We start from the raw sequence: 26,218 nt of genomic DNA, 5'->3' as shown, positions 1-26,218 counted from the left end.
TAGCCTTGTCTACTGGAATTCAGGCAGAGCCCTGAGCAAACCACAGTACCTCCTGGCCCCCATTTCCCCATCTGTGCCATGAGGGTTTGGGCTCAGATGATGCCTGCAACTTTCACAGCCCCAAAGCCACTGGTGTTATCATCTCTGGCCCTCTGTACTTTGATTTTTGTTTTTGTTTCTAGTTTAAAATAAGGCTGGAACAGCCTATAGACTTCTTTTTTCACAAGCAGTAATATATATAGGCCAGAAGTAGCTTAATATGAGTTGAACCAGTCAGAGCTGGTCAAATAAATAAAATATCTGAGGCCATCACGACCTTTTGAGTCTGTCAATTCCAAAAGCCTGGTTTGAGATTCAGGGCACCCTGTGGAATCATCAGGCAAGCGAGATAAAAGGTTCAGTACTAATCCCTCATTAAAAACAAAATCAGCTCATGATGAAAGAACCTTAAATACTGTAATACACGTCCCTGGCATGGTGCATTATGGGGCTACCACAGGACAGGGTGTTAGGCGGTCACCAATAATAACGAAGGCTAGGTTAGTCACGCGCCAACAGTAAAAACATGGGTAGCATGTTATTGAGAGGAAAAAGGAAAGCCCCCCTTTGTAGTATCTCACAGCTGCTGCAGGCAAAGTGGGAAACAGTCACTTCAGAGTGGAGGAATTAGGGATGACTTTTTCTTTTTCAAAACGTTCTTAAATATTATTGCTCTATCTTTTTTTTAACACAAACTCTGGCAGGCAATTAAAACATTTTTAAAACCAGCTCTGTGAGGCAGAGCTTAGGCAACATGAAGCAATAGGATTCTTCTGTCTTGCAGAAAGCATCAGGAAGAAAGCAAATGCTGACCCTGGTACCCCCAGGAGGTGTACAGCCATGTAACTGGAGAGGCCAGACCTTCAGGGGCATGGAGACTCAGAATGGGGGCCCCTGAACAGAAGAGGACCACCATTTAAGGGCTTTTAAAAAATCACTGTTAACAGACCTCCAGCTGCTTGTACTGAAACACCCAGCCCTGCAGGACCAGCAGGCACTGTTTGTAATCTCTTTCACAGGGGTTAGTCCAGGGGCCAATTCAGGTTTTGCAGGTAATCCCTTCCCACAGGTGCAGTCCTTTGCGGCTCTTGGAGCATCACAGCAGTCCCCTGAGATGCAAGGGCCATCTTTTCAGAGAGGACACTGAGGCTCAGAATGGATAAGCAGCTAATCGGCTGTTGAGGTCAGGTGCCAAACCCAGCATTCCTGTCTCCCCAACCTGGCAAAAGGACTCCAACTGTCACTTACAAAACGGACCTCCTTTAACTCATTCACTGGCTTTTAATGAATGCTGTGCTTACAAAAACAGTGTTTCTGTTCACAAGCTTATTTATATGCTTTGACAGTTCTAAGAGGTACACACATTCTTTTTTTCCCATTTTGTTTAGAAATTTAATTTTAAAAATTTATTTTTATTATTTTTTTTTGAGAGAGAGAGAAAGAGAGAGAGAGAGAGAGAGTGCATGCATGGGGGAGAGAGAGAGAGAGAGAGAGAGAGAGAGAGAGAGAGAGAGAATCCCAAGCAGGTTCCATGCTCGGTGCACAGCCCCACGTGGGGCTCAATCCTACGACTAAGATCATGATCTGAGCTGAAATCAAGAGTTGGATGCTTAACCGACTAAGCTACCCAGGCACCCCTAGAATTATTTTTAACTTTAAAATTTTATTTTGAAATCGTTTCAGACTTACAAAAACATTGCAGAAACAGTATGAAGAATTTCTGAATATGCTTCACAATACAGCTTCCCCAAATATTACCATCTTATGTAATCACAGTATAATTTTCAAAACCAGGAAATTAACACTGATACCATACTATTAACTCATCTTCAGACCTTATTCCAATTTTGTTAGTTGAACCATTCATGTCCTTTTTCTGGACCAGGATCCAGTCCAGAATCACACCTTGCATTTAGTTGTCATTCTTTTTTTTTTTTTTTTTTTTAAGTTTATTTATTTTAAGAGACAGAGAGAGTGTGTGTGCACAGGGTGGGAGGGGCAGAGAGAGAGGGAGAGACAGAATTCCAAGCAGTCTCCACACCCTCAGCGCAGAGCCTGATATGGGGCTTGAACTCCTAAGTTCAAGACCTGAGCCCAGATCAAGAGCTGGATGCTTAATCAACTGAGCCACCCAGGTGCCCCAGGGACCCCTGTCTTAGAAAAACTCCCCACAGAGTTATCCACTGGGTCTGAGTCTCAGGAGGGAGAGACAGAATAAAAACTGTTAAGAGCTGAAAGGGGCTTCAACCGTCACACATGGCCAGTGGGAGGTCACAGTGGAACAATCCTCTGAAAGGCAGGCGGCATTATATTTACCAAAATTACAAATGCATTTGCCCTTTGACCCAGCAATCCCACGTGGAGGAATTTATCCTACAGATAAACCTGCAAACTTTAGATACCAAGACCAATGCAAGTTAATATGGCAGAAATTGCTGGGCAGAGGGGTGTATGGGAACTCTGTGCTATCTGCTCAGATTTTTATTTTTTATTCTTACTTTTAACATTTTTGAGAGACAGAGCATGAGTGGGGCAGGGGCAGAGAGAGAAGACACAGAATCCAAAGCAGGCTTTAAGGTCTGAGCTGTCAGCACAGGGCCCAATGCGAGGCTCAAACCCACAAACCATGAGATCATGACCTGAGCTGAAGTTGGACTTAAGTGACTGAGCCACCCAGGCATCCCTGCTCAGGTTTTATTTTTAACTGTTTTTAAAAATAAAGCCTATTAACAATTTTTAAAAAATACCTGAGGCTTATGAAAAGAAAGAAAAAGAGGCTTTGAAACCAACCTATTTTACACACAATCACCTATAGGACTGAGGCTGCACAGTCACAGCATGATTTGGACCCCCAGTGCAGCATGTGGCCTCTATGCCCTTCTCTTCAAGTGCTGTGTTGAGGGGGAAAAACCTTCTCTTCTATATATTCCATTTAGGAAATGTATTTTGTACCACATGGGATTTAGACTATTTATCTGGATGAATTTTGTGAAATGGATTTTGTGTTTTGAGACAAAAAAGCAAGTTCTTAAAGAAAATAAAATTGAAATGTTGAAATACATCTTTCACATTCAATATGGTTTTTTTGTTTGGGAGAAGTATGGCAAAATTTCAAGTCAGACAAGCTGTTGTGGATTGGTTCTCTGTAACCACACCACTCAACTCACTACCACCAGTCAATATTTACTGAGTGTGTTCCATGCCGGGCAGTCTGCTGGGAGCTGGGCTGCAGAGCTGAGTAGCCACGGTTCCTGCCCTCTGAGACCTTGTGATGGGGTGAGGGGGGGCTGGGACAACAATAATGTACTATCATGTGTTGGGTGTATACAGAAAACTGTGGGATTTGTTCTTCCTTGGGGAAGGGAAAGGGGAAGAGAAAGGGAAAGAGGAAGGAGAAGGGGAAGGGAAAGGAAAGGAAGGTCTGAGAAGCTCACAGAGAAGGCAGAAGTGGGGGGAAGCACATTCCAAGTAAAAAAACCAGTCTGCGTGATGGCGAGGAGGTGTGATGTATCTATTTGGGGGATGGTGTGGTTGGAACACAGGAAGCATGGAAAGAAGAGGAGAGAGGAGCTGGAGAGGCAGGAGGGCCTGGCTATTTCAGCCCCTGGGGAGACTATTCCAATGGCCACTCTTAGCTCAAGAGCCCTCTATGTGGTCAGCCGGTGCTTGGGGACGCCTGTGTCACAGCTCAGCTTCTCCCCTGCCCAATCCACTTCCCTTCACAACCTCTTCTCTTTGACCCTAAATAACCATCTTGCTCCCAAAGTTTCATCTTGGTATCTGCTTCACCTTGAGACTTGGGGATGGGGTGGGATCCAAGATGGCTGTTTCTAGCTGGGGCATCTGGGGAACAGTGATGCTGGGAGTTGGGGTGGTGGGTTAAGGAGAGAAGGGTTAGATTTGGGCACTGGGGTCATGGGTGTGGCTTTTGCCAGGTGGAGTCTGGTGTGCCTGTAGAAGTCTGGCCTGATGTACAGGCATTCAAGGCCAGCTCAGAATCCGTTGGGGCTGGAAATGGCAATCCACAGGGCATAGAACCAGGGAGTAGTTAAAGCTGTTAGGGGAAAATGGCTCCCACGGGGAGAATGTGAAAAGAAAGCAGAGGGCAGTCTCACAGTTCATTGCTGTATCAGGAGAGGAAGGGGCTACTGGCCATGTGTGGCCTGGCTCTGCCCACAGGAGTTCCTGTTGGTTGGGAAGTAGTCTCAGATGGTAATAGTTAAAAACACTAAGCTCCTACCTTCATGGCTTCCCAAGTGCTTCCCATAACTCACGACTGTTCTCGAGTCACAAGACAGTCAGAGCAGACACTGGCCTATGTGGAAAGATCCTTGGTTTTGTGGTGGTCAGATCCAAGTTAACATCCCAGCTCTGCCCTTTCCTGTGTGATGATGAGCAAGTCTCTTGGCTCCTCCCAGTCTCCATGACCTCACCTGTAAAAATCAGTTAGATCAGGGCTGTGGTGGGGATTAAGTCAGAAATAGGGTGGCTAACTCAATATACTTAAAACTTAAAGGGAAAGAAGCATTCATGATGATTTTTCTGTCTCACTTGTACCTCAGAGAAACCAAATAATTGATGAGGGGAAGATTTTTGTTTTTAAATCAGAGAACTCTAGTTAATAAATGGGATGCTAAAAATTAGAGTTATCGTCACTGTTTTGCATCCTCCAATGAAACAACACATCTGTGCCGTGATAAGCAGGGGCAGCTAAACCATCATGTTAACCACTTAGAAACCACCAGATGTTATGTGCCTCCTGAGTGACATAATGGGAAGCACGCAGCCCTATGAAGCATTCCTGCCAAAAAGACTGAATTTGAGCCTGACTGACCCTCTAGATGTATGTACCAGCTTATGGGAAATACCAGGGACACAGAAACAAGTTAAAGGACACCATGAGACTGCAATCAGCCAAATCTAGATCGTGGGGAATTCCATAGAGCAAATGAGCCTATTTCTTCAACAAATTAATGGCAAGAAAAAAAAAAAAGGAATATATAGTTTGAAAGAGATTTGGGGCAGTTGGCTGGTTCAGTAGGTGCAGCATGCAACTCTCAATCTCAGGGTCATGAGTTCAAGTTCCAAGTTGGGCGTGGAACCTACTTAAAAAAAATGTAAAAAAAAAAAATTAAAAGAGATTTAAGACACATTCCCATTGAGGGGGAAGAGAGAAGGTATGAAAAGTAACTGGTACATAGTAACAGCTCAATAAATGAGACCTACTGTTACTTTACAATGAGCAAACTGCAACTTAGAGAGATTAAGTAACTTATGTAATGTCATACCAAATTGGCCAACACCACCACGGTTTCTTGTCAGAAAGTCCTATGTCTATGTAGCCCAGTTGGGCAGCTACAATAATCACCAAAGCCATTCGCTGAAAGTGAGTTTTTATTCCAAATGACTGTAATGGCTAGAAAGACAACAGATAAAACTGAAAATGATTCTGTATAACTGGAAAGTAGAAGTAGTTGATGTTGCAGGGAGCACACAGTAGGGTGACAGCTTGGCACTTGATAACGGCAATAACCAAGAATTCATAAAAATAACTGATGTCCTTCTGATACACAATCTGGATGTGCAGCATTTACAGCAAATAACATAAAAAGAAAGGAGGAAAGAAAAGAAAGGAAACAAACCCTCACAAAATCCCAAACTTCAGAAATTAATATTCGCTTAAGAACACAGTGGTGATGACTTTTGGTAGCAAAATTTTCACAATTCTTAAAATGGGAGTCTTCAAAAGTACTTCCTCAAATTCAAAAGCTAAAAAAACCGAAGAGGGAACAGTTACACTGGCTTAGAAGAGCTGCCGCCTGTCACAAAGACGACAATCAGTCCTACTTCCAAACACAGTGATAACCGGTGAACCTGACAGCCGAATGGAGAGGCCGCCGGGCGGGCACTGACGCCATGATTGTACAAGAACTCTCTGGATCACGCATCATTAACAACGAACACCACAACTATTGCTCCTCCTGACTGACGCTGAGGCTGCCTTTCTGCACCTCAAGTTCCTCAGCACTGACCATCGACGGATCAATGGCAGCGTATTTGGTTCCATGGAATTGCAGCAAATGTATCTGTAGAAACACAGAATTGTTCTTTTAAATGTCACTATGGCATATTTTATACTTCTAAAATTACACAGTAATATGTACTAATAAGAGACAAATTGGAAAACACAGAGAAGTCAAACAAGTATTTTTAAAAACCACAATTTGAGGGACGCCTGGGTGGCTCAGTCAGTTAGGCATCTGATTCTTGATTTTGGGCCTGGGTCATGATCTTGCAGTTTTTGAGTTCAAGCTCTGCATCAGGTTCTGTGCTGACAGAGCAGAGCCTATTTGGGATTCTCTGTTCCTCTCTCTCTGCTCCTCCCGATCCCCTCTCTCAAAATAAATAAGCATTAAAAAATAACACCCACAATTTGGGATCTTTGTTCCTTATTTAATATGTAATAAGTCTCTCCCAAGTTCCTATAAATTTCATCAACATCTTAAATGGTGGCACACTGCTCCATAAGTTGTTGTTTACCCTCCTGTCCTGCTGCTGTGACTCAGGTCTTTCCCATCCTCTGCTGTTCAGAGTAAGATCATCAGGAAGGGCTCCAGGCATCAAGTTTTTCTGAATTTAGGGTCCTCTACTTAGGATCCACTGCCACAGTGGATGACAGGACCAAAGGACATGACTGTTTTTTGAAGTTCTTGATACTTCTTGCCAAACTGCCAAAGCAGTAATTTCTCATTGCTATTTAAACTTAAAAAAAAAATTTTTTTTAATGTTTATTTATTTTTGAGAAAGAGAGAGGGAACACAAGTGGGGGAGGGGCAGAGAGAGAGAGGGAGACACAGAATCTGAAGCAGGCTCCAGGCTCTGAGCTGTTGGCACAGAGCCCTATGCAGGGTTTGAACCCATGACCTGAGCCCAAGTTGGACGTTTAGCCGACTGAGCCACCCACACACCCCCTCACTGCTATTTTAATATCCATTTAAGGTAGAGGACAAAGTGGCAGTTTTTGTCAGTTTTTGCGTGTATTATTTTAATGCACTAAAAATGGATCAGGAAGTTGCTTCATGAATCTGGTATCCTGTTCTGATTGAATTCATTGTATCCAGGAGGCAAGGTCACATCATACCAAATGGCTACTTCTAGGTATGTGGATATAGGCCTGCTGTTCTTAGAAAAGAGATGGTAGGCAGAGAGTCACCTGACTGTCTCTAACACACCTGCTTGAATTCTGCTTTAAATTATTAATGTAAACCACTTTTATCAAGCAAGTGCCTCATTCTTACAGAGAATTCTGTAGTTCTCCTATTCCACCATTAAAAAAAAACAAGCTTTGTGTTTCAAACTATACACTGTGGGTTCAAAGTGCCCTGGCTTCCAAGCTGGGACTTACCTGGACATAAAGATTCACCTCTGCACTTCTGCACAGGTATGGGAAATTGCCTCCTGTTTTAAGGTGAGCCCTCCGGGCATTAGGATACAGTTTGTACATTTCTTCTTTAGCTTCGGTTGAAAGTGCACTCTGGTCAAATACCTTTAAAAAAAAAAAAAAAAAACAAAGGCTGAAACCTACTGGTATTTTAATATGTTCTTTCCACATCACGGAAAATGCTTCCCAAAGCATTTCTTTCTTGTGAAGAGATGCTGCTGAACCTTGCCCAGCCTGGGCCACCTCCTCCTACTGATCCCTGGTGATTTCTAACATAAGCTACAGAATTTGTTGTTGCATTCTTTGGGAGAAAAGTCTATCATGAATTTTTTCCCCTCAAACAGAGTTAACTGAATTAAAAGAATATTAATAGTGAACAATCATTATTGAAAATGCCAGTTAATTTCAAAAAGATCACTAAAATCTCAAAAGAACGTGTAAATTTTATTACTACTTAAAAACAGTTACATAAATACTATATGCTTAGTGAAAAAAAAAACAAAAACAAAAAAAATTTTTAAGAGTATAAGAAAAAGTCCAGATCCTTTCCTGGGGGAACTACTGTTAACAGTTTGGAGTGTATGATTCTAGACACCATTTACTGCCCACATAAACTTATGTTTACACACACATTCAAGCAAGTTTTCAGAAAGTAATTTTTTTTCAAAAAGTAGTTTTTTTTTTTTTTTTTTTTTTTTTATTTATTTTTGGGACAGAGAGAGACAGAGCATGAACGGGGGAGGGGCAGAGAGAGAGGGAGACACAGAATCGGAAACAGGCTCCAGGCTCCGAGCCATCAGCCCAGAGCCTGACGCGGGGCTCGAACTCACAGACCGCGAGATCGTGACCTGGCTGAAGTCGGACGCTTAACCGACTGCGCCACCCAGGCGCCCCCAAAAAGTAGTTTTTTTAATCGCGCACGCGCACACACACACACACACACGTACACGCACACACAGCACCTCCAACTTGCCAAAGCTTAAACACAGTTTCCAGTGACTCAAGCTTTGGGTACATGAGCTCAGCTTTGAAAGATGGGCAAAAAGAGCAAACGCACTGTGAGGACAAAATATTTTACCAACAGTACTGAAAAGCTTGTTCTGTGTCATGGTCAATGTCGGAATGTAGAGATTACAGTGAAGAATGAGAAGTTATTATTTACATGCTTGTAAATTTCTGGACAAAAATCAATTCGTAAAAAACATTATTTGAATCTAGGAATAAACCCGTTTTTGAGGCAAAATAGTTACATGATTTAAAAAAAAATAAGCCAAACCACAATGAAATACCACTTCACACCCATTAGAATCACCGTTATCAAAAAACAGAAAATAACAAGTGTTGGGGAGGATGTGGAACAATTCGAACCCTTGTGCATTGCTGGTGGGAATGTAAAATGGTACAACCACTGTGGAGGTTGGTATCACGGTTTCTCAAAAAGCTAAACAGAATTACATATGGCTCAGCAATTCCACTTCTGCGTATATACCCACAAGATGTGAAAGTAGGTACTCAAACAGATATTTGTACACCAATGCTCACAGCAGCATTATTCACAATAGCCCAGAGGTGGAATAACCCAAATGTCCATCAACAGATGCTGGATAAACTAAATGTGGTACTTGCATACAAGAGAGTATTATTCAGCGTTTAATACACGCCACGACATGAATAGACTTTGAAAACATTCTGCTAAGTGAATTCAGCCAGACACAGAAGTACAAATATTATGTGATTCCTTATAGTCTATGTACCTTACGTGAGGTACATGGAATAGTCAAATACATAGAGACAGAAAGTATAATGTTGGGTACCAGGGTCTGGAAGGAGGGGGGAATGGTGAGCTAGTGTTTAATGGGTACAGAGCTTCAGTTTGGAATGATGAAAAGTTCTGGAAATGGATGATGGTGACGGTTGCACAACACTGTAAATGTACTTAATGCCACTTAAGTTTACTTAATGTACACTTAAAAATGGTTAAAATGGTAAATTTTGTAACATATATTTTACCACAACTCGAGCATATAAGTAGCAAGCTTTTGTGCTAATTAGATTTTATGGAATTCTTGATTTTCTGCCCCCATGAGGCAACTTTTCTTTGCTACATAGATGTGTAATAGCTAAAGTGCAATATCTGTTGATGACTGTAGCAAAAATATATCAGAATGGGTAAGGACTACCATGTTTGTTTATGTTTATTCCTACTTCAATGGTGTTATTCCTATCAGGAAAAAAATAGGGTAAGCAATACGTTGATTGTTTTAGAACTGAAAAAGTGGGTGGGGGGAGGGTGTAAAAAAAATCCAAGGCAGCATTGGAAGAGGTACATTGAAAAATTATAAAATTGGGGCGCCTGGGTGGCTCAGTCGGTTGGGTGGCCGACTTCGGCTCAGGTCACGATCTCGCAGTCCGTGGGTTCGAGCCCCGCATCGGGCTCTGTGCTGACAGCTCAGAGCCTGGAGCCTGTTTCGGATTCTGTGTCTCCCTCTCTCTGACCCTCCCCCGTTCATGCTCTGTCTCTGTCTCAAAAATAAATAAACGTTAAAAAAAAAAAAAAAAAAAAAAAGAAAAATTATAAAATAATTATGAGGATTTTGATATATACAGTTAAAAGGGTAAAGCCATCTATTTGACTTAAAAGGAAGCTTACATCCATAATGGTTACAGGGATGTCCCGAATTTTATGAGGTTCCACATAAGAATTTTGACAATTCAGGGTCAGTCTTGAAGCCAGTTCACTCTGACCCAAACTTTCCAGCTGTAGGAAGAAACACAGGCAAAGGTTTTGAATTAATTTTGTTTCCCACATTTCCATTAAGTGTAATATTTGTGCTTATAAAGGTGGTATCACGTGTGGTGGGTCCAGAAAGATCACCAAGGAGGAAATATAATGTATCTGTGAGACCATGGGCCTCCCAGGTGGTGGCATTTTTCTACTGTGGGAACCTGGCATCCATAGCCCTCAACATGAATTGCTTCTTCAACCAGGTACCTGTGGGCAGCAAGCCACTTCCTATAACTCACAAGTGACAAACATTTTTAAGAGATTTTGGAGCTGGAAGAGACCTCAGAAAAACCATCTAGCCCCGTAGTCCCTAAATCCAAGTCTGTAGACCTGCTATTTCAGATTCACCTCAAGGAGAAAGAGGGGGAACAGAGTAAAAATACAGGTTCCCAGATCCCACACCCAGGGATTCCAGTTCAATGGGCTGGAGAGGCCTTGGAATCTGTTTTTTTTTTTTTAAATGTAGGCTCCATGCCCAACATGGGGCTCGAACTCATGATCCCCAGATCAAGAGTCCCATGCTATACTGACTGAGCCAGTCAGGTGCCCCTGGAATATGTATTTTTAAAAGCTTCCCCCAAGTGATTCTGTTGAATTACTTACCAACAGTAATAATCTGTGTGGCTGTGTTAAAGTTAATATGGAAGGCTGTTTAGCAAACATCTCTAATACATACTCAATGAGACAGATATATCATCAGGAAGCAAGGAGACACAAAAATTTCTAGTATAAGGTGTCCCCACCCCAACGCCATCATCCTTACCCTGTCCACCATGAAATCAATAGCATCAGCCATCAAAGGGTCCACTGGGCCAGATGAAAAGTTTCCAAGAACTATTTTTTTGAGCATAAATGATGGCATCAGCCAAAAGCTGTAAAACAAGGACCTGATAATTTAAATTTGCAAGATTACACAAAAGTAGCAAATATTCATTCAATATTGAAGCTTTGTATTAGCTATGTTCTTGGGATCTAGAGATAAAAAGACCTATCTCTTCTTCCAAAGAGCTAGCTTTAAAGCATCTTGTTTTTATATACATTTTCCCGAGCTCCCAAAGAGTTACAGTTTAATATGATTAAAGTTTTATTTGAGAATTTAGAATAATTATAAGTGGTATTTCAAGTTTCTTTGCCAAGGTAGACATTTTGATAATACTGAGAATTTTTTATTTATTATTATTATTATTATTACTATTTTTTTTCTTTTTTTACTATTTGGCCTTATTTCCAATGGCTAAACTATTTCCTTTAGAAAACTGAAAAATTAAGATCCCAACCTTCAGGTTTATATCACCTTGATTGATTGATATTTCAAAATAGCAAAATGAAGGAGCTGTTATACTGCCAAAGTTTTCTCCTAGTAGATTCAATTAGGCTAATTCAAGGCAATTCAATCTATGGATTTCTGTAAGTGATTTTTAGTTGATATTTATTCCATTAATTACAAGAATTGAGAGCCATTATATACGGTAAACACTACTTTCTCTAAACCTATGGTGAAAATGATAAAAAGTGCAGATCACCTTCTGATGCGTGTTCTCAATGGACTGGCTTGTTGGAGGTTGAGCTTCCCTCACAAGGCCAGTGGGCCCTCTTTCAGTTACCTTTCTCCATCCCGCCCATGGGTTTCCTTATTTTCTCAAGGTGATGTTGCCTAGGTACCCTCTGTGAGGGGTAGACCCTGTTGGCTTTGCTTGCCCCTGTAGCCTCAATGTGTGGCACAAAGTAAGCACTCAGATATTTGATAAAATGTAGCTCATATGCAGGGGCACAAACAAAGTAGGGGCAGTCTTGGCTTGTGACAGTTAAAACAACATTAAAAATCATCAAAAATAATCAATGAGCTTTAGTGCATTGTCCGGACATGAACTATTTGTAGCTAATGTATGTAAGAAATTGTTGCACAAATGCTGAGTAAACTACTGAGATAACACCAGAAAACATTTTTAAAGAGAACAGAGTACAACTTGTTTTTGAGTAAGCTATACGCCCAACGTGGTGCTCAAACTCATGATCCAGAGATCAAGAGTTGCATGCTCTACCTACAATTTTAAAAAAATGTGAAAATAACAAACACAATGTTTACCTAGAGAATTCTGTGAAAAATCAACCTGATCATACAGGTATGATGTCTTTGTCTTTTAGGGTAGAGTCTAACCTTGCTAGCAATGAAAAAAAATCACATTACATTAGCTTTAAGGTACTATTAGATACTTATCAAATTACTTAAAATGTTATCTTCAGGGTGCCTGGGTGGCTCAGTCAGTTAAGCATTCGACTTTAGCTCAGGTCATGATCTTGAGGTCTGTGGGTTCGAGCTCCATGTCAGGCTCTCTACCGATAGCTCAGAGCCTGGAGCCTACTTTGGATTCTGTATCTGTCTCCCTCCCTCTCTCTCTCTCTCTCTCTCTGTCCCTCCCCCGCTCATGCTAGGTCTCTGTCTCTTAAAAAAATGAATAAACATTGAAAAAAATTAAAAATAAATAAACAAAATGTTATCTTCAATAACTTTTCTTTTTCCAGTGGGGGGAGGGGGAGGGGGATAGGAAGAGAAAGAGAATCCCAAGCAGGCTCCACACTGTCACAGCAGAGCCTGACACGGGGCTCAATCCCACAAACTGTGAGATTATGACCTGAGTCAAAATCAAGAGTCGGACACTCAACTGACTGAGGCACCCAGGCGCTCCTAAAGTGGAATCTTCAATGAAAGGATGACTCAGAGGAAACAAGCGCCCCATGGGTGGCCCCACGAAGCAGGCCACCATTTCCATCTTTCCGAAAGCAGACTAATGCTAAAGTGTCATGATGTGCAAGACGTGCTGGCAGACGAAATGTATTCTCTCTGTTTTTGGAAACACATTTCAAGGAAATAACCCAGAAAGGGAAGGAAAAAAGCAACGTGTACAATGATTTGCAGAACATGATGAAAAATTGGGGGAAGCCAAAATGCCTAAAAACACTGTGTCAGTCAATATACAGAACTGTTTAACAACACAGTAGGCGGAACAAGCAGAACACCATATTAGTTACATATGCAACTGAAGAGGACCTGTTAGGATCACATGAATGTATATTAAACAAAGCTAACCCATAATTCAGAGTAATAGAAATAGCTAAATTCAGAGTTCATTCCATTCTTTTCTTTGGCAAAGGTGATTGTTTCTAGTTTTAAAAGCCAAGGCAGTTTCAGAAGACAGAGGTAGATACAAGCCCTTTCCACCCCCACACCCCCACTGCTTAGTGCAACAACCCCCCGCCCCCCGCCAAGCCAACATTTTCAAAATTCCACTGAATGAAAATCCTAAGAATTTTGGCCAAATGTTCATGTTCTTACCTGTTTGCAGTCCAAGTTTGGTTGAAGATGGAGGTGTCACTGAAAGAATTGCAGAGGATGAGGGAATGGACTCTGGGAGATGTGTGTGTGTATTCAGCAAATTTCTGGGCCAAAAAGCCTCCCAAAGAAGCCCCAAACAGGTGAACCTAATTGCAAACAAACACAAGAAGAATACTACAACAACAATCAATCCTGAACATAAATACCAAAAAAAAAAAAAAAAAAAAAGTAGTTTTACTTCTCACCAACCACAGAATACATAATGTCATCATAGTCCTTAGATGAAAATATCGATAGCAGTTCAACATTTAGGAAACACTGCACTTAAGTACAATTTATACATCCCGTCAAGAAAACAATCTGTGCATGCAAATACAAGTAAGAAAATATTATCTACAGATTACACTAGAAAATGAAACCACTCAGTAATTTATATTTAAGAAAACTATGATTTGGTAATTCTACTCCTAGGTACAAACTCAAAAGAACTGAAAACACATGTCCATGTTCGTGTGACCACAAATGTTCACAGCAGTGTTATTTCTTTTTTTTTTTTTAATTTTTAAAAATGTTTTATTTTTTATTTTTGAGAGAGAGAGAGAGAGAGTGCAGCGGAGGGGCAAAGAGACAGGGAGACACAGAATCTGAAGCAGGCTCCAGGCTCTGAGCTGTCAGCACAGATCCTGATGCAGGGCTCAAACTCGCAAGCTGTGAGATCATGACCTGAGTCGAAGTCAGATGCTTAACCGACTGAGCCACCCAGGCACCCTACAGCAGTGTTACTTCTAATAGCCAAACAATGGCAACAATCCAAACGTGCATGAACTGACAAATGGATAAATAAAATGGGGTACACCTATATAGTGGGATATTATTTGACAATAAAAAGGTGGAGTACTGATACATGCTACAACATAGATGGGCCTTGCAAACATTATGCTAAATGAAAGAAGTCAGTTAGAAAAGATGAACACTAAGAAAATTTAAAAAAAAAAGATGAATACTGCATGATTCCATTTATATAAAATACCTAGAATGGGTACATCTACACAGGCAGAAAGGAGATTAAGTTGCCAGGGGTAGGAGAAGAAAGGTGAGGAGTCACTAATAATGAATATGCGGTTTCTTTTTGGGGTGAAAAAAATGACCTAAAATTGACCCTATTTGTGAATATATTATATTTATTTATATATAAAATATATTTATGTTTACATATAAATATATATCGCACCTATCTATGAATATATTAAAAACCATACTCACACACTTGAAAAGGGTAAATTGTATGGTATGTGAATTATATCTCAAAAGAAGTATCATTTAAAAACAAAGACAATACCAGGCTTTACAATGTAAATGCTGCATTAAAATCACATGTAAATATTTAGTTTTAGGGTACTCACTTTATCCAGTTGTAAATGATCTAAAAGTTTTCTAAATCCATCACAGAATTCAAGATGGTCCCAATAAACTGGATACTGCAACTGAAATAATAACATTATTAATTAATAATAAATATAGGGGAGCCTGAGTGGCTCAGTCAATTCAAGCGTCTGACTTTGGCTCAGGTCAAGATCTCAGAGCTGTTGAATTTGAGCCCCATGTCGGACATTGTGCTGACAGCTCAGAGCCTGGAGCCTGCTTCGGACTCTGTGTCTCCCTCTCTGCCCCTCCCACACTTGCACTCTGTCTCTCAAAAATAAATAAATATTTAAAAAATTAAAAAATATATATATATGCAAAATTTAGGACTCCCATAGTAGCATTTCTCATTTGCTCAAGCTCTGCTCCTTTTATTTTTGAGACACACATACACACACACACACAGCATGAGCAGGGGATGGGCAGAGAGAGAGGGAGACACACAATCTGAAGCAGGCTCCAGGCTCTGATGTGACAGCACAGAGCCCAATGCAGGGCTCACACCCATGAACCATGAGATCATGACCTGAGCTGAAGTCAAACGCTTAACCAACTAAGCCACCCAGATGCCCCTAGACCAATTTATTTTATTATTATTTTTTTCAATGTTTTATTTATTTTTTGAGAGAGAGAGGGTAAGTAGGGCAAGGGCAGAGAGAGTGGGGGACAGAGGATCTGAAGCAGGCTCCTCACTGAAAGCAGCAAGCCCAATGTGAGGCTTGAACCCACGAACCGCAAGATCAAGACCTAAACTGAAGTCTGCTGTTCAACCGACTGAGCCTCCCAGGTGCCCCCTAACAGACCAATTTAAAAAAAGAATAGCACACAAGAGATATTATGTGAATAATAATTTCAATTCATGTCTGTTTACTTTCCAAATAGCTAAGAAACTCTGAGGTTCAAGGGTGAATAGGAGCAGAACCCTTTCAAGTAAAAAAATACTGTTTTCCCTTTAATCCAATTTAATTCTAAAAGTATGGCTCAGGAGAACTCGAAATAAAATCCTAAGGAGAATTCCCTCTCTTTTTGGCAGCATTGCTTGAAGCGCGTATTCACTAAAATTGTTCCTCTTTTCTTAATTGACTCAGGCATTATATCTGATTTCTTGTACCTTTATTTGTGGCCAAAAAAGTATGGTGCTTGACCTTAAGTAGCCTATAAAAGCTGAGGAAGAGGAAAAGAAATACAAGTCACTACCTCCTTTCTAGAGGACTCCAGCTTGTCACCAAAGAATTCTACTCTCTTTAATAATAAGCAAAACCTGTCTGACAGGCTAGTTGTTTTAAGAACTTAGATTCCTTTTGTCATTAACAAGTTGCTGGAATTGATACTATCATGTATATAATAGGATAACTTTAGATTTGCTGTAATTATGTTACTTTTACTATTAAAAATTTCATTTGTGGATGAGATTCCACTATTCTGACAGGATGAAGAACAGCTGCTCCCTAGCAGATAATCTGAGAACTGGAGTCGGATGATAGAAAAGAAAGCTATTATAGGGCATCTGGGTGGCTCAATTAGTTAAGTGTCTGACTTTGGCTCAGGTCATGCTATCTCGGTTTGTGGGATCGAACCCCGTGTCAGGCTTTATGCTGACAGTTTGGAGCCTGGAGCCTGGAGCCTGCTTCGGATTCTCTGTCTCCCTCTCTCTCTACCCAACCCCCAATTGTGCTCTCTCTCTCTCAAAAATAAACAAACATTAAAAACAAAACAAAAAGGAAAAAAAAACCTATATTGTAAAAATATTTTTTTATGAAGCCTTTAATTTAAAAATATCTATGCCCAAGATAGGGGTAAAACTGTACACAACACACACACACACACACACACACACACACAGAGTACAAGTAAAACTGGAAATCTAAGATTGGTGGATTGTATTAATATCATACCCTGGTTACAATATCCTACTACAGTTTTGTAAAATGTTACTATTGAGAGAAACTGGGCAAAGTATAAAAGGGATATCTCTGTATCATTTCTGAAAACTACAGGTGAACCTATAATTATCTCAATAAAAATGTAAATGACAAAAGGACTGGTACCTTTCAACTGCTAGATAAGTATGTAATAAGTTTTAAAATCTTGTGAGGTAGGGGCACCTGGGTGGCTCAGTTGGTTAGGTGTCTGTTTTGGCTCAGGTCATGATCTCACGGTTCATGGGTTCAAGCCCCTCATTGGGCTCCTTGCTGACAGTGTGGAGACTGCTTGGGATTCTCTCTCTCTCCCTCCCTCTCTCTCTGCCCCTTTCTCACTCTCTCAAAAATGAATACATACATTTTAATAACTACATAAATAAAACAAACCTCGTGGGGTTAGGCACATAAGGACAAAGTAACTTTGAAGACATCACTGGCCTTTTCTTTTTTAAGTTTGATTTTTAAGTAATCTCTGCACCCAATATGGGGCTCAAACCCACAACCCCGAGATCAAGGGTTACACGCTACACCAGCTGAGCCAGCCAGGTGCCCCTGGCCCTTTCTTGATTCATTATCTAGCTAATGAAATAAGGAAATCCCACATCAAGAAGCTTGAGGGCAAGAAGAAATATCCAGCCAAAAGGCAAAGCAATTTGGACTTGCCAGCTTGGAGCAAAAAACACACAGTCAACTTCAGACAGTGCTCTGAAGTGGGAGAGACGTCTGTGGCCGCTCAGTTTCCCCTCCCTGGCTGATCAACAGAGACTACCAGGAAAGGTACTGTCCTGTCTTAGGCTGTGGAGGGGCTGGGATGAGTGTGCTTGCCACCCCGCTTTCCTGAAATGCCGTCAACCAAGAGGAATTATGAAAACCCAGAACAAGGGAGGATTATGTTGCAGAGACTCAAAACATGCCACATGAAGAATGATCAAAGAATGTGGAGAATTTCTCCTGAAAGAAAAGACCTGGGGGGAAGGCAGCAAGTTGACAATAACTCGTTTTCTCAAGAAGGGCTGTCAGGAGGAAGAACTGGATTTGTTCCGTGTGGCCCCAGTTGGTGGTAAACCCAGTAAAACTTTAAGTTACCTTCCGAGAAAAGAGATCTGGTCCACATTTTCTCTCCTTCAGATAGTAAATAAAATGTACAGTAACAGCAATATTCCCACAGGGAGACCCGTTTTACATGTTACTGTTCCGGCTCCCGGAAACAAGTGCCAACTCCAAAGCCCAAGAATCTCTCCTTCCTGAGAAGTAGGGAGACCAGCCTCCATTATTTTTTGTTTTTAAAGTTTATTTATTTAGTATCGAGAGAGAGAGAGAGAGAGAGAGAGAGAGAGAGAGAGAGAGAGACAGAGGCAGATTGTGAGATCAGGTTTGATCTCACAAACCTGAGCAGAAATCAAGAGTTGTACACTCAACCAACCAAGCCACCCAGGAGCCCCTGGCCAGCCTCCATTGTTACACAGTCGCATCATGAACAACGGTGCCTTCCTCACCTACACTGTTCTTCCAGAAGAGATTCAAGAATGACCAATGGGAAACTAGATTTAGACCAAACTCAGTGATAAAATAACAATTAGAAACAAAAAACTTCTTAAGTAAATGCTGAGAGTATGGGCTATAATAAGACCCATCCCAACAGTCAAAGACTTACATTAAAGCAAGCTTTCAGTCAGCTGAATGTCAGCAGACCCCTCCGCTGTATAATATTGCACATTCAGCTCCCTTGCAGGCAGTGGTGTAATGAACCAGGAGTGGAAATGGAGTCAGAAGACTCAGACTGGTTCTCCTTCCACCACCTAGTGGTCATGGCCTGCCACGATCACCAAAATGGCTGGACCTCCATTTCCTCATCTCTAAACAAGGACAATGCTTCCTACCATTCAGAGTTAAGAGAATGTACATAAAAGCTGGGCGTTGAGGTTTCCACAGAAGTTTGTACCCTCTGCATCTCTGTATGTCCATGTACTACACCGCCTTCCTTCCAAAGGCTTCATTTCACATTTTAAAGAAGGAAAACAATCTTACCTCAACTAAAAAAAAAAAAAAGCCCATTATGATAGTTAATCAGGAACAGAAGTACCCACATACAAAAAAAAAAACAAAAAAAAAACAAAACAAAAAAAACAACCAAACCCAAAAAATGTGGACTTGAACTGTAATACTGAATCAATAATACTTACAGCTATAACCCGGTAACCCCATCCAGTCAAAGCCAAAATCTGCCGGAAAAATACATCTGCAGTTCCGCTGACAGGAGGAAGAAATATCAGAGGACACCTGATATTTCTGGGGCCTGCATCATACAGCGACCATATTTTACTATCATCATCATCCACGATAATCTGGAGGAAAAGTTATAAAAAAAAAATGGAAAACCTTATGGATTTGGTTTGATATTGTTACTTTACACTATAATTTCTGTGACAATTTTAATGCCACCGCCTTGGTTGTTACAAGGTACCCTGGGGATCACACCAGACTAGCGTGTATAATAAATAAACTGCTTTGGTCTCTTTTTCCTTCTTCTATGTGCTAACATACTGTACAGAATTGCCTTATATCCTTCCAAAGACTATAAAGCTTTTTTTAAAATCAGTTTTTTCATTTTCCTTCCCATCCATGATTATAAAAGCCTGTTTTGTTTACCATTAAACAGTAAACCCTGTAATTGGCATCTTATTTCTTCCCCATGCTTCTGGCTTTGTGTGGGTGTAAGAGGCAATTTGCAGAGTCATTCTCCAGTGCTGTCCGGAGGGGAGGAAAGACTCCAGGCTCTAGGGACAAACTAGGGAGAGATGGTACCACTCAGGAGATGGTTCTGGAGCCTGATCTACACCACGTCTTTGAGGGGGAGACTTTTGCTAAAGAGGAAGGACACAGCAGGTGTAGGTGTCCCTGTTCTGGAAGAATGTTTCAAACCAGTCAGTCAGGTGTAGGGAATGGGCACAGGGAAAAACTGGTTTTCTTGAGAAAAGAGGGTTGGGAGGAGGAAGGGCATCAGAAACCTTCCTGAATTAGTAGTTCTTAACCCAAAGGGAAAAAAGATGGGCATTAAGTGAGCTGAGACAAGTCAAGGGCTCAGCGTGGAGTTGGGCAGTGAGAGTTTCAGTGAGTGTTAGATATTAGTATTATTCACTGCATGATAGTTTACTTTTTGTTTTCTGTGGCTGACTTTTTCGTGATATTTGGAAAAATACCTGAACTTTCTGAACTTTTGCCAATGCAAATCAATTATTTATCCTACTTTTACATTAAAAAATTCAAGGCCTCCAGGTTCTATTTTCTGAGAGCTCCTAGCTGGCAGTGCTGTGGGCCACTGGTGTCACTGTGGATGGTAACACACTGACTGGGATCACTGGCATCACTGGGAGCAGACAAATGGGGCAAGGCACAGTCCAGAGGAACCTAACAATTCCCTTTTAGACATCCCCAGGTCACAGATGATGACAGTAATATCTCATACTCATGTTTCTGCCCTTGGCATCTTGCCACACACAATTTTGCTCTTATTTTATTTTGGGAGGCTATGATTGTGGTAAAAATCTCTTAATGGCTTTTGACAGTGCACACAGTAAATCCCAATCTTGTAATAATAAAATTAATATGAGGTACGAATATTTAGATCTCTGAAATTTTCCAGGAAGTTATTTCAATAATCTATTTGGGAGAAAAGTAACAAAAATAGCATGTTCTCTCCCCCCCTTTACTGAGATATAATTGACACAGTATGTTCTGAATATAAGCCATAAATACTTAAAAGTTGTTTATCACTTCAATTTTCTCAGAGTTCTCTGAATGGCAATTTTGTCAGAAATCCCTTAGAAGATGCAATATCTACCTGATAATTTAAAATCTAGCACCACGAAATTTCAAGCAAACTTATCATGACTTGTGGACCAAACTGATCTCACAACTGGAGAAAATCACATCAACCAAACTACCTCCTATAACTACTTCTAAGAATATTTAGAAAAGTGTGGGTTGTTTGGGGTCTGGTGATCAGCTTGCTGAGAAAGTGAGCTATCAAGATGAGCGCACATGAATTATTTGAGGGGATGGGACAAGGCAGAGGGACTGCAAGACCCAATTATCATTTAGCACGGGCAGGAGTTTCCCAGGGAACAAGAAGGAAGGGCAGCTCCCTTTGGTAAGCAGTCAAGTACTTCTGACTCTGAAGTCAGATTAATTTGATTTTAATGGGCAGACTCTACCAGGCTGAGTGACCTTTAACATGTTAACCTCTCTGGACCTTGGTTTTCTTATCTGCAAGAGGGGCACATCACTACCAGCTTTGTTAAACTGTTAAGAATTAAATAAAGTATCTGCTGACCTCCTACAACAGTGCCAGTTGTCTAGCAGATACTCTGTTTACACTTGGAGAACTGTATCTCAAATTTCTATATAGAATAGTTTTGTTGTTAATTCAAACCTGCATGGCACTTCCACAGATGTCTACCCTGACAAAATAATTATAACAGAGACATAGATGATTTTCATCTCATACTTTTGCAAAGGGATCAGCAAAGACTTTGCTCTGTGACTTAACTAGCTTTTGTCCAGTATGATCCCCAAACATTTGGGATTAATTAGGGACTCAGAGTCGACAGTCAAACTTCACTGTGAATGACATCTCAGGCAAATAAGATTTCCTGAAAATGGCTACCATTACAGAGGATCTATAATGTGGCCCATTGAAAATCTTAAATCTGAGGAACAGGAAAAGGCTTTATAATCGAATCTGACTGCACGTACTGTATAGTTGCTGTTGCTGCAAGCTTTCCACTATCTACAGAGTACACATATTCCTGTTTGCTTGAATACACAAAAGCAATTATAAAATAATGAGTACAGTTATACCCACTTTTACTCTTGAATGCGTCTCAAGAGTTCACTGCACTTGACAAAGAAGGGGTGAACTTTATGCCCTACGACCCAGACTCCTGATATTTGGCAATAACCTTTCCTCTCAAACACTGTTAAGGCATAACATCTAAGTCACAAACAAAAACAATACAAGATTTTGCAAATAAGAGGTGTAGTAAAACCATACATACCTTTTTAAGGGGAACTGTACTTCTAAACCAGTTATAATCAGGAGAGACTTTAATCTCTCCCATGATTAGCTGAAATGGAGGTTAACCCTGAAATAAAAGCATGTGATGTTTCATGTCAAGAATTCATGTTTACATCAGAACCAAATGTAGAGTCTGGTCTAGCTATAAAAACAATACTTTAAATGGTAAAACCAAAGAAATGGGCTATTTTACCTTGTCAGTATATACTTAAACTACAGAAAACAATTTGGTGAAGTCCTATAGTCATAGAGCAGAAGGGGGCCCTGAGAGATAATTACTTTCTTAGTTCCTCCGGATGAAGAACCTGGTCTAGAAAACTTAAATGACTTACCAGCGATCTCCTGTCTATTGCAGAGCTAGGACCAGAGGTAGGACAGTGTGTTCTGACACCAGAATGCCTGTCCTAGGTAAATGATTCCAAACTGCAGTACCATCACCTATGTGTTGACAGTATCTTAAGAATCCATTTTAACAAAGATGTCTGATAGAGTTTCAGGGAACAGTCCACACTAGAGAAAGGGGGTAATAGAAGCCTGCGTCCTGATCAAGTCACAAAATGCCATAAATCTAACTCTAGCAGAACATAGTTTCAGAACCTCACATGTAGTTCTTAATGCAGTTCTTGATGTGATTAAATGTGATATACCCTCCTCTGAAAGATCTATGATCAAATACCAGGACAGGCTTGAAGGCACTATAACCAGCAACAAAACATGGGTCTTTAGAAGAAATACACAGTCTCTTGTGGTGAGATTAGTGATTTCTAGCTTTTATAGCTGCGTGACCTTGGAAGAGTCACTGACCTTCTTTGAGCTTGCTTTCCCATCTATGACTGTTTCACCACTGTATTTTCAAAGCCTAGAACAGTGCTTGGCACAGAACAGGCATTATCTGTTGACTAAATGGATGACTATGTCCTAAGGAGACTGGATCAGGCAATCCTAGAGTCTCTTCTGACCCAGGGATCTAACAGCTTTGGAATGGCTGGGCATCTTCAAGGGAAAGGCTGCCCCTCCTTGCTCAGGCATCTATATTGTCGTAACAGGAACTTGAAATTATAGCTCCCTGTTGCAGATTCTTATTGCCAAACGAGGAACTTCCACCCCCTGGTTTGGAAGGATTCAAATACTTGCTGTGTATCCTGTCCTCTACCCCCAGAGCAAGTCTGGATTTCCTAACAAGGCTAGGATGTGTTCAAGACCATAACACTTACCTCCTGGGCTGACTCTGAATTGTTATTTTGAGTGGTTGGTCAGCGGGTGCAGTTCTCTGGACTGGCCAGGAGCTGGGGACTCCTTTTTGGCCCTCCACATCTGCCAACTCAGGAGTTCAGGGAACTTAGCAATCATAACAGTTACCTCTAATCTTGGGGAGGTTACTAAACCCCAAGGAGATGGGAGACGTAGGCATCCATTATTAAACTTGATTTACAACCTTGACATTGCAATAATGGTCTGTTCCCTCAAGGCTAGGATGGTAATTTTAGAAAAGTTTGTTAAAATCATAAGCTGTTCTCAAAAGTACCAAGAATATCATTAGCCAGTCTTATGCTGAAATCAGTGTGCACAGATGTAGTTATAATTCATCCTGGAATAAAGAAAATCGTTCTTTGCATATCCATTTTCTCTTAACGAATATTAACATGTTAAAAAAAAAAAATCTAAGCCCCTGGAATCTACTCAGTAGGTTTATAAAACATCTAAGCTACTTAAAGCCAGAAAGGTAGCTTCTAGATTTGCCAAACTTGGGATAAATTAATTCAGTTTTGGAATCAGCTGCAAGGTACAAACCAAACTATCATAGACATACAGATCATACACAGGCACACACATTCACTGACATCCACTTCTTCCCAGAGCAACAAGTAGAAAGATGTGCCTTACCACAGTCCTCAGCATTATTCACAACCACCTCAGTATAACATTTTATAACTAATCTCACTGGATGGAGAGATTCCACCCAACTGTGACTAAATTTTTGTAGAGGCAAGTGATTTTAACACTTGTGTTAGTTTGGCAATACATGAAAGGTAAGATAGATACCAAATGTTGCATCTGACCAACTGACATCTAAGTTAAAAAAAAAAACAACAAAAAAACTCACTGCTGCAAAGAGAAAGCAGCTGTGAGTGGTATGAAAAGGAAGTCTGTTCTCCGAGCTCTCTTTCATTCACTAAAGGGGTATACTTTTCCAAGTCACGAGAGGAACATTCTGTATATGGCAAAAAAAGGTTAACTGAGATTGTGACCAAGCTGGTCAGTATTATATAAGAAAGAATGTCGACCAGGAGCTCAACACTGATCTGATCTCTCACAATTCAATTCTTCGCAAAAACAAAAGCACCTGTTCATGCTGGTGGGAAAAGGGCTACAGAGATCAGCCTTAATCTTGCCTAAAGAAATCCCTCCTCAGGGAGTACTTTGGACAGTTAGTCCTCTCTGGCCCTGTGGTGCTAGACAATAAAATTGCCAATTGTGAGTGTGCACTTACCCCTCAGGGATTCAACAGAACCTGCCAGTTTACAGTCAATGAAATCATCTTTAAAAATGTTTAAGTCACATAACCAGATTAACTAGTCAGAGGTTTTTGGATCCTTTATCTCAATCTGTAGTTGATCCACATATGGACAGTCTGTGATTATTAATGCCAGCAGTAACTAAATATTAGGACCTGAGAGTCTCTAGACAATGCAGTTGGCTTTTTTAATGCAAATCTCAACAGCTCACCACACCAGTACACAGCTATCCTTTCTTCCTCCAGATTTCTTTAGGGGAACATTTATCCCTCTTTTCTTCAGGAACTTACTCCATTATTGTCTAAACCTCATGGGAGGAAAAGCTGCCAACTTGACATTTCTTCTGTGACACCTCATCTTGTACTGTCTTGGTATAAAAGCTCTTGGAAATTTGCACACAGCTATTAAGTTACTCCTCGGTCTCTTGAATCATGCTGCTAACAGGAGCTGGAACATTGTACAAGGAGACAAAGCAGCAGCATAAATGCAGAATTTATAACTCCCTAGGAAAGCCAGAAGAAGGAAAGCAACGCACTCTAGTCCTGTTACTTTCCTCATCCCCCATTCACAAGTCTCACACCAGGTACTGAGCAATGACAAAGACATTTGTCACTTTCAGGCTGAGGTGCAATCTTCAAAATAACTAGCTTCTGCTCAGAGTTCTTAAAAGTTGAAAAACATATTCCTGGGCTGCAGCAGTGTATCCCCGGGACCAGATTACAATAGTATGCCCTGGTCAAGAGACCCGCACCCCCATCCCCAGATGATCCAAACACAGACCCCACCCTTTCCCAGTCCCGCCTGTGAAAGCCACAACAAGGCAGGGTCACAGTACAACGACCACCTCAGGAAGTCAAACTTGACCTCAGACAGATAGACAGATACACATACACAGAGGGACATGCGGTCACGTGCATGATCACATGGACCGGCCCACTAGGGGCCACACTAACAAAGTCACACCAACAGAGGCAGCCGCACACAGTACATACACACCCACCTGCAAACCTATACACATCACACACCCACACCCCGCTTCCAGGGCCTCGCCCACCCCTCACCTGCCGTGGCCTCCCCCACGTCCCTTTCCCTCCTCCCCAAGGCGGCTCTTCCCTCCAGTAGGGGCGCGGGCCGGGGAGGCGGCTGGGTCCGGGTCACCGCCGGCTGCCGGAGCGCTCAGTACCCGCAGGCACAGCGGGCTGTGGGGGCGAGCTGGAGGGCGGGCCTCCGAGGGGCGGGGCGCGCGGCCCGGCGAGCCTCAGCTGCCGCGCTCCCCCCTCCCGAACGGTTCGCGCAGTGGGCGCGAGCCTCGCGCTTCCGGGTTCGGAGGAGGCGGGGGCCACGTCATGAGGAAGGGGCGGGGCTGCGTGGCTCCGGCGGTCACCATGACGACAGCGAGGGATGGAGACCAAGGTGAGACACTCCCGGCCGGCTCGGTACATCCTGCCGGTTGGGAGTCGGTGTCCGCCCTGGAGGTGGTGGAGGGCGCGGGGAGGAGGTTCGAGTTCCCTTTGGGTCAGCTCTAGGTCACCCATTTGATGTGGGCACCGAGGGAGAGATTGTGCGAGTGGCAGAAGGGGACGCCTGGCCCCTTGGGACCTCCCTCTGCCTTCAGTTTGCGCCATCCTGGAGGAAGCAGGTGCGGACCATTTTCTCTCCCCTACGTAAAGCTTTGAGGGGAC

The 26,218-nt window shown here is 41.7% G+C and overlaps 2 protein-coding genes across 14 annotated transcripts in view; one reads left to right on the top strand and one right to left on the bottom strand.

Moving 5' to 3' along the window:
- Positions 1–1,488, top strand: part of ANKDD1A (ankyrin repeat and death domain containing 1A) — a 38,067-nt gene extending 36,579 nt beyond the window's left edge. For all 10 annotated transcript variants that reach the window (XM_019441798.2, XM_053888951.1, XM_053888950.1 and 7 more), the window contains one exon: positions 824–1,488. In XM_019441798.2, the coding sequence (XP_019297343.1) occupies positions 824–885 (62 nt within the window). In that variant the 3' untranslated portion in view covers positions 886–1,488. The remainder of the gene's footprint in view (positions 1–823) is intronic.
- A 3,927-nt stretch (positions 1,489–5,415) lies between these two features.
- Positions 5,416–25,855, bottom strand: SPG21 (SPG21 abhydrolase domain containing, maspardin). Of its 4 annotated transcripts, XM_019441796.2 has the most exons (10): positions 25,598–25,855; positions 24,827–24,983; positions 22,001–22,087; positions 19,127–19,288; positions 15,003–15,083; positions 13,600–13,745; positions 11,029–11,152; positions 10,131–10,238; positions 7,445–7,585; positions 5,416–6,125 (listed from the first exon to the last, which is right to left on the bottom strand). In XM_019441796.2, exons 3-10 carry the CDS (start codon positions 22,061–22,063, stop codon positions 6,009–6,011), a joined length of 942 nt encoding a protein of 313 aa, XP_019297341.1. In that variant the 5' UTR covers positions 22,064–22,087; positions 24,827–24,983; positions 25,598–25,855; the 3' UTR covers positions 5,416–6,008. The 4 variants fall into 4 exon arrangements, with proteins under 4 accessions (XP_019297341.1, XP_019297339.1, XP_019297342.1 ...); XM_019441794.2 differs by lacking the exon at positions 24,827–24,983; XM_019441797.2 differs by lacking the exon at positions 24,827–24,983 and having other exon boundaries at positions 11,029–11,137; positions 25,598–25,852.
- Between the last annotated feature and the right edge of the window lie 363 nt (positions 25,856–26,218).

The sequence above is a fragment of the Panthera pardus genome, unplaced genomic scaffold, assembly GCF_024362965.1.
Source record: "Panthera pardus isolate Hobbes unplaced genomic scaffold, ASM2436296v1 HiC_scaffold_24, whole genome shotgun sequence".
Classification (NCBI taxonomy): domain Eukaryota; kingdom Metazoa; phylum Chordata; class Mammalia; order Carnivora; family Felidae; genus Panthera; species Panthera pardus.
This window is presented reverse-complemented; position numbering and strand designations above follow the sequence as displayed.